We start from the raw sequence: 12,903 nt of genomic DNA on the forward strand, positions 1-12,903 counted from the left end.
AGAGTTTGATTATTCCACAATTATTTTATTATTTGTTTTGCTTGAAAGAAATTTTTTATTAATTTTTTCACCAGAGAACTACACTAAATGCAATGAGATTTAATAAATTCATAAAATGACAATGACCTACTTTGCATGATACTTCAGATGTCAAGACTCTTCTTCAACCGTAAGGTGCGGTGTGTAGAAGTATTAACTAATGGATCATATAAGTGGATTCGTATTCCACCGACGGTCATATTAGTGATTACTGATTACTTCTTTTCCTATTGATGGTTGTTCTGATGGTGAGTTATGTTGGTTATGACTCATGCTAGTCCAACACTTTGTCCCAAATGCTCTGGCTTCAGCCTAATTTGATTGCTAGCCAAGAAATTTCTATCAAGCTAATGATCATTCCAGCTATCTGGCTAAACTATCTTGTAGTTCTCTCTGACTTCTCCAGCATCCCTAAGTTGCCTTCCCAAATAACTTTGATACTATGTTAGAATATCTTATTTTATCTCCTGATATTAACTTCTAATTTTAGACTATGTTAAGATTATCTCTAATGATTATCTCTTAAGATTATTTAGGATTAGGAGTCTTATTATATAATATGTCTAATAAATTCAGCAGAAATAATTGTTTAGAGTTCAGAGCGAACTACGGACAGGAAAATAAATGTAAGTCTATGACTAATTGTGTTTACTCTTCCTAAAATAATAAAAGTCTTTTGTGTCTAATTGTGTCTTCTGAACCTTCCTAAATCAAATGATAAAAGTAAATAAATAGGTGTATTGACAAAAAAAAGTCCAATCTTTCATCCAGAAAGTTGCATGACATAAAGTCTTCATATGGGGACAGCAATTCTTTGGATTCTATGTATTTGGGTAATTACATCAGCAAGTCAATTATATTTTTCCAACAAAAGAAAGAGAAGGCTATTGTTTCCTAAGCATCATCGAAGTCCAAGTCAAAATACACATCAAAATCTTTCTTACCCTAGAAAAGAAAATTCTGAAATACTGTACGTTCGCAGAAAATTTCAATCTTAATAGTTTCATATTGACTGAACTAAATTGATCCAAATTTACAAAAGCTAAGGAATCATACATTTTCCTCAGCAGTACGTGCAGCAGCAGCAAGCCTCTCCGCAGCCAATCTTTCTTCCAGTGCTCGAGCACCTCTTTCTCTGCATCAACATTATCAGTAGTACTAGTAAGTTATTTTGTGCAAAACATTGGCTACAAGAAAAGATATCGCTGAGACAAATAAAATCTGGAAATAAATTTAGAAATGAATGATGGAGCATTACTATGTTGTTTGATCCATGTACCCAACCTCACCAAGTGCGATATAGCTTGGTTGGTGTTGTAAATGTACAAATGTAGCCAAGACATGAAAATAATAGGGAAAGTGCTTGTTGATACAAAAAATGATTCATAACTTCTGTACAAAAATAATTTAAACAAGATTAAAATCATTTCCCTCAACATGTCAACAACCCTTCTCCCTCTTTCTTTGATAAACAGGATTAAGGAAGAAAACTGTCACTCATCACTTTAATCAGATAAGGAGTAGTATTATAGCTTTAGAATCCAGAAGAAAAATTCAGGCAATAGTGCTCCGCTATTAGTCTGAAAATGCTTAATCCACATTTCATTGTAATTTTATGGTTGTCAAAGTTTTCTTGCAATAGCACAAGAAATGGTTTGAAGAGAATGCTTCTTAAATTGATAAACCCAACAAACAATATCAATTACATATCCAGATTCCCCTGCAACTTAGATCTAACTAGTTTGGCAAACCCAATGAATTTTGTTAATAAAAAACAGGTTTCATTTTAGGTAACATTATTTTTAGACTTTGACCAAACCCAACAGACATAATTGTGAGATAAACCCTAGGACCAGGGATGATAATTAGGAAAAGCCTTCACAAAGTGGTGATTCAAGGTTTTATGAAGTTTGTTTAGGATCGGTCTACATCCACTGCATCAAACTACTGTCATGTATTTTTTTTTTTTTGACAAACCACTGTCATGTATTTTAGATAACACAGAACAAGAAAAAGAAAAGACAGGGAACATATTCATTGGAACAACTTCACTTTTTTTCTTTTATCTAAATAATTTATCTTAAAGAAAGCCACTAGAAATTCTATTTGACAACATATAAGACTCAACTAAAACTTAACAATAGCTATGTTAAATTACCGTCTCCTAGATGCCTCGATTGAGTCAGAACCCGGTAATGGTTCACTTCCCAGAGTGTAATCTTGACCATCATCAGAAGTATCAGACCTTCCACAGAACAATCGATGAAATATTGATGCAATAGGGTCTATAACAGGCCTACAAGGCAGAAAACAACCAAATAAAGGTTAAATTATACAGTAACTCATAGATTAATTTTAAAAATAAAAAAATTGACAAATAATTTTTTTTAATTAAGTTCATCTAATTTAACTATTTTTAACAAAAAACTCATTTTTAAATAATTTTGATAAATGTTCATTATCAAAATAGAGATCTATCTGTAACCAAAAAATAGAGATCTATCATAATTTATCAGAATAGAGATGTATCGTAATTTAAAAACTGAGATAAATGTTCAGTATCTCTATATTAATAATATAGAGATCTATTTAAAAACTTAGATAAACTATAATAATTTTATTGAAGGATTACATAGCTGAATTACTCTTTAAACTTCACCCAAGGTTTTAGATATGTTCATATAATTTAGTATAAATTCACAAGAATTAATGATTAGGGATCTATTTAAAACTTCTCAGAAGTATGAATATTCCATCAAAAAAATTTAAACTTTAAGAACCTAATTGAAAATTTTAAAAAAATAATAAGGACTTAAACCATAAATAAACAGAAATTTCTTAAGTTTAGAAAGATTACAGGAACCTACAAATAATCAATTAGTTTAGCTGCAAACTAAAAACATAATTTACCTTAAAAATTCTGGGAAAAATGTAGAGAAAGCAAAATCCTCACTAGGGTCACCCCTAAGTTTTGTTTCTGGTTTCATCTGCCAGTATCTAAGGTAGATCCAGCTGATATATGCGCCAGATACAATGGTTGGAAGATATGTCGTAGCCTCTATTGTCCAGAAGCAAACAGCAAATGAAAGTAACAATGTCATAGATGGCAGCCACTGAAGAGATATGGAAAGGGAAACAACATTAGGGATCTGCGTATGATCTATTGTCATTGATAATAAAAAGTGAATTAGAAGAAACAGGGAACATGTGTCAAACCTTTGCTTTAATCTTGAGGAAAGGAAGCTCTTGATCGGGTATAATTTGCTTGATGCCAACCAAGAAACCAAATATAACTCCATGAAATCCAGAAAGTGGCATGTAACTACAACATAAAATAAGTATAAGCAGATGGAGGAAATTTGAATGTGGAAATGGAAAATATAATGTCTCTTAAGATTCAATAGATAGCATAGTAAACAAGTAAATTAAAAGCCTTTGGCAGCAAACATAACAGTCTCCTTCCAATTACTAATACATATGTTTTAGCCGAAACTCTGAACCAACAATGTGTTAGCGACGGGGATTTCCCAAATCCCGCATCGAGTATTATCATGGGATGTTTGGTGAAGTATTTAGTGGCTTGGCTCTTCTCCCTTGATATCTATCTTTTAAGGGATGGTATCCTAAGTGCGCACATACTTATGAATTGATATCAGAGCTGGTTGTTGGTGGCTCAGAAAAGGCTACTCACAGTGGGGCTGATCGAAAAGGCTAAGTAAAGCATTGTAGAGTGCAACCATCGGGACGTCGACTCTCAGAGGCTGTGCTATGATAGGGACTTGGGTATTCTAGGGTTGTCCAAGTCCCACATGGAGTAGTATGGGATGTTCCGTGAACTATTTAAGCAGTTTGGTTTTTCTCTCTTGATAGCTAGCATTTTAAGGGAGGGTTCCTAAAGTGCTTCGATACTTATCACAATGTTTGCATGTTAAAGACAAAAGAGCATAAGCAATCAAGCTTCAAGTGGGTCTCCAATCAGTTTTTCATTGAAGTTAAGATAATAGAGAGCCAAACTTCAATTCAAGGTAGAGAAAAGGGGAAATTTAATACACCTAAAGAAAAATACTACAGAAAACAGCATGAGCAATAGATGGAAAATATCATATCAGATAGTAATGGACTTACAGGTAATTCTCCTGCCTTGTAATGTAGTACAATGCAATAGCAGTGATGAATACACACACTGAAGTCAGAAAATTAACGACAAATATGAACTTGATGAATTCCCTAGAACCCCATACTGGTTCAAGCAGCTTCCCAATAAACAGGAGACTGAGTGTGCTGACCACTACCTATAAAATTGTACAAACTATAAAGCATGTTAAATGCAAATGTTCTTTTAAAGGACGGATACAGTTCGATTAATGTAAAGAATAGCGTACAGAAACACGAAGCGTACCCCATATACAGATTGTTCAACATAACCAGCCGTAATAAGATTCCAAGCAAAAGGGATTGTCCTGCAAAATGAACCCCATAGAATAATATGTTTGTAAACCAAAAATAAATAAATGCCAAGCTATTATGGAGCTAGACCACCGACTGTGGAAAGTAACCCACAACCTATTTGAATAGTTTTGACCTTAACTGACTATCATCCTCTACCACTTGACTCTCAATCCGTGTGTCATCAATTCAATCTAGTTTCTTTGTCAATCTCTGATCATCATCAGTCTCAGTACATTCTCGGTCTCACACAACACCTGTAACCCAGACCTCAATTCATCATTGATCTCTTTTACAGGGTTTGTATCCTAACTTACAGTATATCATCTATCTATAACACCCATGACTCACTTCTACTCCTTCTGGCTCTCTATTGCAGGGTGAATGCTTTGAGTTTGACCTCTATTGGGTGATAACGTCATACTAACCCATACTCATCACATTCACCCGGGTGAGTGGTTTGTGTTTTTTTTTTAGTTGTAATGACTTATTATTAGTTCCTTGATCTTATCTACTGTGAAAATTTAATCAAGTATAAGTACTACTAGTGCAGGTGCATTTGCTTCTCTTTCTTTCAGATTTCTTTTAGTTTTATTATTTGTAATTAAATAATGCATGTCAGTCATATCATATGAAGCACCAACACAAACACCGGACATGACACTAACACATCAGCACCAATAATACTTTAAGAAAATAAATTAATTAAATATAATCACATATGTCGGTATCTGGTGTCAGACACCAAGCAAACCTTCAATTTAAAGTGTCAGTACTACAAAGATCATATATTTGGCTTAAATTATGATTTAGACATAAAATATTCATAATAATTGTTGAGCACTAACACTTCATGTTAAAGACGTGTCTGGTGTCAGTGTCAGACGCCGACGAAATCACTACATTTTAACTTTCAAATTATTACCGCTGTCTAAATGTCTACGTTTCCAGTGTGTCTGAGTGAATGCTTCATAGCATTGTTGACATTGCAAAATGAATTCAACTTAATTTTGTAATATCATAAAAGTTCTAATCGAAAGGTTTATAGAAGAAAATCAAAAGTTACTATGATTATTATTATTATTATTATTACCTATGGAATCAATTGGGAGAAAGTAACTAATTCAGAAGCTGAAAAATGGAAAACCCTAATTTGAAGAAAAAAGGTACCAGGCGGGAATAAGGGCGAGGTAGTTAAGAGCTGAAGGGAAAAAGTTGATGAGAACGTGAACAGAAAGAAGCACCACAGCAAGGCCTTTGCAGAGGCGAGTGGTTCCGGAGAAGAGAGGAAGCGGTGGCGTACTCATGGACTCCGGTGATCGCAATCTGACAGAGAGAAAATGATGAAGGTTGATCGACTATGGTGGCTTTGTGAAAAACCTTGATTACAAAATTATAACTAACACCATCTCCGACGGTGTACTTATTAGGATACTTATTAATGTACTATTGGAACCATACTCATTATAATGATTATAATGATATATAGTTATTGGTGAGATGTGTTATTAGTAGTGTGAATTTTTTAAAAGATGTTGGGTTAGAAGTATCGAGTACTTATTAGATACTATTATTAAAAAATTATAAATGAGTGATGTGTAGACGTGAAGGCCAATTAAGTACTCAAAAATGAGTATCTCCATTGTGGATGTTGTAACAACGAGTTTAACGCAATTTATTTCTAAAGGGGCAAAAAAGTCATTGTAGTCTCTCAACAACGTAGAATTGTCCTCATCATTCATCTTTCTCTCTCTATCTCTTTTTTACCCTTCAATTTTCTGTTATCTCTCGTTCATGTCTTTGTAATGTGCAAGAGAGTATCGAGACACTTAAAATTGGGACCATGATTTGCTTCAATTTTCACGCATTCACGTTTTTTTTATGCATTCACGTATTTGAAAGATTTGTAATCGTTTAATTAATTGATTGGTTCAGATTTAAGATCGATATTTTAAATTAAAATTTGTTTTATATGAACCATTTGATCAATAAGAAAGACATTCTCATTCAACTTAAAACATTTTAAACACAAGTGATCAAATTGAAACGTTTAAAACATAAGAGACCAACTTAAACTTAAAATAAATATAAGAGAACAAATATACAATTAAATCTAAAACCTAAAATAAACATAAGAAAACAAATATACAATTAAACCTAAGAAAAATTATAGACAGTTATTTTAGCATAAAAAAGTTGTGAACAGTATTTTCATTCAACTTACACTTATAAGTTTCTTGCTCTTTATACTAAATAAATTATCATTTCTATTTTTAACTGCTGTTATAAAAAAAATTACCATTTCTATTTATTTTAATCTTTATTTAATCTAATTCTAGAATTACATGTGCATGCTAGCTATCCAATTGCAATGATAATCATGACTCATGATAACACCAGGAATTCACTTCATTTGTTCGGTATTTCTTTCCAAAAAAAAAAAGACTCTTAGTTTCTCTGTTTTTTTTTTACTCAAATATTCATTCATTCATTCATTCAAATTTATAGGGAATACATCAATCGAAATTATTATAAATTTAATTTCGCTAAAAACTAATAAGAATGAATCTGCAACCAGGCTCAGAGAAAAAAGAAATTTAGGGTCGGCTGGTGTTCTTTCCGATCGTTTGCAAGCAATAAACCACTTGATGTTTAGTATTAAAAAAAACTTGATTAGTTAAATGGTCTTTTAAAGACATTTTAGGTTTTACAATGGTCCCTTAAAAAAAATGTCTGGATTGATCCCTTAAAGACATCTTTGTTAGTCATTTTGATCCCTTCCGTTAGTTTTTGGCAAAAAAGTTAAGGGTGTGTTTGATTTGCAAAAATATAGTTACTGGACAGAACAGTACAGAAGAAGTGACTGAGTTACAAGACAACTTTTTGTACTGTACTCTGTTTGATGATCAGTGACATTAAATTTTGTACTATACCTTGTTTGATATGTTAAGCACCGGACAAAATAAATATAAATGGTGCATGTGTGTCCGCGCAGGATGGTTAAGTGTGGTCGGATCCCTGATGAAATATACAAAAGCAAGTATTTTCGTTATATCGTATCCACAAGGACTAGTGTGATATCGAACGATGATTCGCAATTTCCATGATTTTAAGTGCGGGTTTTTATAAGATTTGTTTTTAGAAACATAAAAGTGCGATCAATTAAAAGGATATAAAACTTTCGGATAAAAAGAAGTTGTCGGGACTAGACTCGTTATTTCGTTAACATGTATCAATCAACCATCAATACATATATTTCATTCACCAATCATTATTATCACATATCACGCATCGAACGTATCCGTGTCCGGATTACGCCGTGAAATCTATTATATCTATTAACGTTCGATGTCTCGAATCATTAATCGACATAATAGCATTAAGATCTGATATTTGAAGTGATTATTAAACTCAAAATCTATGTCTAAACCTTTAAGTTTAATAAGTGATTATCTTTACTCTTGATTTTAAACAATATATGTTTATACCATTCAAATCTAGAAATAAACAATTAAAACAAGATAACACTCATAATGATTGATAAATAAAACATATATATCAAGATTGAATCGAGTGCATGATCACAAAATAGCTACATCTAATCCCAACAACAAGGAAAATTAGCTAGACATGGTTGTAACCAACTTACAAGAATGAGGAGTAGAAGGGATGAAGAACATCTCTTGATTTCTCAAGTATTGTGATGAATCCACCTTAAAAACTCCTCTAGAACCCTAGACTAGTGTTTTTTCTCGTATTTGATCTATTACAAGTGAGATGATATATAGAAAATGACATCTGAATGTTATTTATAGATTTTCAAGACAGTGTAGTTCGCTGAGCGAAGTGTTGTTCGCTAAGCGAACAGGTTACTTAGGGAAGGGGTTTCTTGACACGTAGCAAAATAGCCTGACTCATCATTTGTTCGCTGAAGCTCGCCATTTCTCGCCATCAGATCATAACTCTCTACCTCTGTTCGCTGACTCTCGCTAACCTTCGCTGAGCGAACGTTCATTTGTTGCTCTGTTCGCTGAGGCTCGCTGATCTTCGCCAAGGACCCTTAACCCACTGGTTTTGTTCGCTGCAGCTCGCTGAGGCTTCGCTGAGCGAAGGCTTCAAAATCTTGCCTTTTCTAGCCATTCCTAACAAAATGTCTTGGGATTAATTCTTTCTTGATCATTACTATATTTACATAAAATAGGGGTTTTAATCACAAATTCTTAATAAATGAGTTGCTAAGTGCCCATAATTTATGATACTTTTTAACTCAAATTGGGCACTTATCAAATCTCCCCAACTTAGGACTTTGTTTGTCCTCAAACAAAAGGTAGTATCTCAAAATACAAGCTCAAAATCTTTAATCTCAGGAAAGGTTTGTAATCAATCAAAGTTTCTGAAATTTCTTTTCCAAGGCATGAGTAAAACAATGCCTACTCAAGACTACTCCTCAAAATATTCAAAAGAACAAAGCATGATCATGAATTGATTACTATGCCTAAGCAAGATTCTCAACATTCTTATCAAACAATCAAGATTCAAGTGTTATCATAAAATTCTCACAATTATATCACTCGAGGGTAAGTGTTTCACTCAATCCAAGCAATGTGCATGCAACAATTCAATTCAAACATTTATCCAAGCAATGTCACAAAACATGTTGTCAATCGTGGATCACTAAGGACTTTATTAAGCTTGTAACGGGGCTGGGCTACAAAAATTCATTGTTTTTCTTTGGAATTCAAATGGCCTCAAGGATAAGAGAGCAATAACAAAACTTAAAGAACTTCGAAAAATTTACATTCATTTACTCCCTTTCTTTTTCTTTTCTCCCCTATTTCATTGGTGATTATTTTCTTTCTTTTTTACAATGACACTTTTTTTCACAATTTTTTTTTCTTTCTTTTCTCTTTTCATTTGTGTCAAACTTTTATTTTTCTCACACATTTTAATCACCAAATCAACTACTTTTCCAAACCATTTTATTTTTGTAATTGTTGTAACCTACTTCTCCCCAACTTAAATCTTAACATAACCCTAATTGGAATACAATTGCTCTCCTATCCTAAGACAAGGGTAGAGTAGTTGTTTTTCTTTTCTTTCGGTTTCAGGGTTCACAAAACAAACAAATTTTCAAAGATTTAGGCTCAACAGGGGACGCAAAAGATCACTTATCTCACAAGGTAGGTTAAGTTTGGCCAAGTAGTTATCACTCAAAAAAAAAGAAACAGAGCCTTGATCATATCCACAACATCAAACACATTAGTGACAGCAAGATTAAGTTAAAATCAAATGAGCACACACAATTGCCGGCTCTCAAATATTTATGTAAACAATGGAAAGTTCACACATTCTCACCCGGCTAGGTTGATAACACAAGCTTCAATCATGTTCGACAAAAATATTGAAAATCATCTTAGAACAAGCAACACAATTCAAAACCATGTTGGGTTCCTAAGCCTATTTCAAAGACTAATCAAGAAGTTTTGACATAAAGTTCTACAAAACACAATTAGCATGCTTGATCATTGATTTACCACAAACCTAACTTTAGATTTTTCCTAAGCATGTGAGCTTGTTTGCAAAAAGCTATTCACAATATTCACACTACTAAAACTTATCACCAAATATCAAACATTAACATTAAAACTTAAAAAGAACATTGTCATAATACCACACCACATGTTCAGAATACAAAATACAAAATACTCAAAACAACACAAAACACGGATTGAAATTATTCACAAAATAACCAACTGATTAAACCAACTATTGAAAAAGAAATAAATGACTGAAAGCTTATAATTTTTTCACTCATTTAGGTGAGCTTTCAGTCATCATCTGAACCTGCTACATCTTCCTCCTCCTCCGCCATGCTTGCATCTGAACCACCCTCGCCACCATCACCTTCTTCTTTATCATCCTCATTACCAGCTTCTTCATTGTCACCAGCATCAGCATCTGGTGCCATCTCCCCTCTAAGAAAAGTAGGCCTGGCCTCAGGCCAATGAACATAAGTTTGGAAATCTTGAGGGTTCATCACCGGCTGCCCAGTATGTGTCCGATAGATGGAATCATGGATAGCCGTCATAGCTCTATAACCTGCATCATTCTGATCATATAAGTGAGTAAAGAAATTGTAAAAGTTCTGATCAGAAAATGCCGAGGTGGCTGGTTGAGTAGGTGGCTGTGGTGGTGGTGGTGGTGGTTGTTGTGCCCTCTTCTTCTTCTTTGGCTTGCAATAGCGGTCCACATAGTCATCATTAATTGTTGAAATTTCCTCATTCCCAATTTGAGGAACAGTTAGTCGGTTGGCCGAGCACAAACCCATAATAAGACACGGAAAACCCAGAGGACTCTGCGCCTTTACCTTGGCTGACTTAAGTTTCTTATCCATATGACCACTCAAAACAATCTCTTTCATCCACCTAGAGATTATTCTTGCCACATCAATCTCTAATCCTTCATTGATGTAATGGATAAGGCCCATGATGTTCATTGTGGCATCTGAAGGGTGGGAGTTAGGCTGTATGTTATACAAGACTAGGATAAACAGCAGCTGGGTAAAGGTTTTCATATCCTCTCTCATTGCCCTCAAGGGTGTTTGGGTTGCATTGTAAACAAAATCGGTGTTTGCCCTAAGTAACTTCCTCCTCATAGACTGAGCATCCCAGGTCCCTCTATTCCTTTGTTTTTGGAAGGCACAAAGTGTCTCATTGTTTGGCAATGTGAAGGGGTTTCCGAGGTAGGCATTGATGGAATCGCGGTCAAACCGAATTACTCGACCACGAACCATGGTGGTATATGAAAAAGGTTCATCACCCTCCGGGATGGCATTAGCATAAAACTCTCTTGCAGAGGCGATGTGTAAATACTATTAGATACTATTATTAAAAAATTATAAATGAGTGATGTGTAGACGTGAGGCCCAATTAAGTACTCAAAAATGAGTATCTCCATTATGGATGTTGTAACAAAGAGTTTAACGCAATTTATTTCTAAAGGGGCAAAAAAGTCATTGTAGTCTCTCAACAACGTAGAATTGTCCTCATCATTCATCTTTCTCTCTCTATCTCTTTTTTACCCTTCAATTTTCTGTTATCTCTCGTTCATGTCTTTGTAATGTGCAAGAGAGTATCGAGACACTTAAAATTGGGATCATGATTTGCTTCAATTCTCGCGCATTCACGTTTTTTTTTATGCATTCACGTATTTGAAAGGTTTGTAATCGTTTAATTAATTGAGTGGTTCAGATTTAATATCGATATTTTAAATTAAAATTTGCTTTTTATGAACCATTTAAATTAAAGGTTTGTAATCGTTCTAATTGACTGTAATCACGTATTAATTACGTTACTCGTGTGTTGTATTTTAAATTAAGTTAAGATGATTTGTACCATATAAATTATTTAAATAAATTTTGTTTTTATTATAAAAAATTAAAAAATAAATTGTTAAGTGTTTATTATTTTAATTTAATTTTAATCGATAATTGTAATTTTATGTAATCATAAAAACAAAAATATAAATTTAAATAAGAATATAAAATAAAAAGTGGTGGGGTAGAGTGTTGAATTATTAGGTGGAATAAAGAGAAAATAATATGGAGTGTTGGAGATTGAAAAAGTTGGTGTTCAATTATTTAACCATTGTAAATGGTCTTAGACACACTCACAATAAAGGTAAAAAAATTAAAGAAAAAATGATTATAGTAATGTGGATTGATGTTACTATTTTTTTTTAAAAAAAAATTATAAATTTATGTGTGCGCGCCTAAATTTATGTTTAAATCTCTTGTGCCTAGACAAGAATACCTCTTATTGTGCTAATTGAAACATCACCACCGGTCTCTAACTTGCGACAAGCAACACGAGCCATGCTTATAAAAAAATAAAAAAAAGCAACACGAGCCCTTAAAGAAGAATCTAAAATACTCATAAGCTTCATAATGGGAACAAATAAAGCTTTAAAATAATTTTTTAAAAATAATTAAGAAATCAATATAATTCATTTAATTAGAAGTTTTGCCGAGATAAAGATTAACACTGGAAAGAAAATTTTGGTATAAAAAAACATTGAAAAGAAAATTGATTCATATGATGTTTTTCTTCTTTTTCTTTGTTGATGAAATCCGGAACCACCAAAAATGAATTCTTTCTTACCACTTTTTCTCTCTCTCTCTCTACTTACATGGTTTTTTTGTGTTTTTTGTATTGCGCAATTTGGTGGAATATATTTTTATTTTTATTTTTGTTGTTCAAGGTAGTGTTTTTTTTTTGTTTTTGTTTTAATTTTTTTATAAACATAAGAAAATGGTAAATTACCTCCAAAATCACCCCGCCAAAATGACAACAATTTTAAATTCCCTCCGATTACACAAAATTCAAATTAAATTATTTACCTAAATAAACAAAACTAAAC

General features: G+C 33.0%; 1 protein-coding gene across 1 annotated transcript; it reads right to left on the reverse strand.

Annotated features, from left to right (window-relative positions):
* Positions 1 to 779: 779 nt before the first annotated feature.
* On the reverse strand, positions 780 to 6,131 carry LOC123906939 (rhomboid-like protein 19). Its single transcript, XM_045956975.1, has 7 exons — positions 5,656 to 6,131; positions 4,439 to 4,499; positions 4,165 to 4,331; positions 3,256 to 3,361; positions 2,950 to 3,152; positions 2,198 to 2,335; positions 780 to 1,174 (listed from the first exon to the last, which is right to left on the reverse strand). Exons 1-7 carry the CDS (start codon positions 5,790 to 5,792, stop codon positions 1,090 to 1,092), a joined length of 897 nt encoding a protein of 298 aa, XP_045812931.1. The 5' UTR covers positions 5,793 to 6,131; the 3' UTR covers positions 780 to 1,089.
* Between the last annotated feature and the right edge of the window lie 6,772 nt (positions 6,132 to 12,903).

Source organism: Trifolium pratense, linkage group LG2 (genome assembly GCF_020283565.1).
Source record: "Trifolium pratense cultivar HEN17-A07 linkage group LG2, ARS_RC_1.1, whole genome shotgun sequence".
Lineage (NCBI taxonomy): Eukaryota > Viridiplantae > Streptophyta > Magnoliopsida > Fabales > Fabaceae > Trifolium > Trifolium pratense.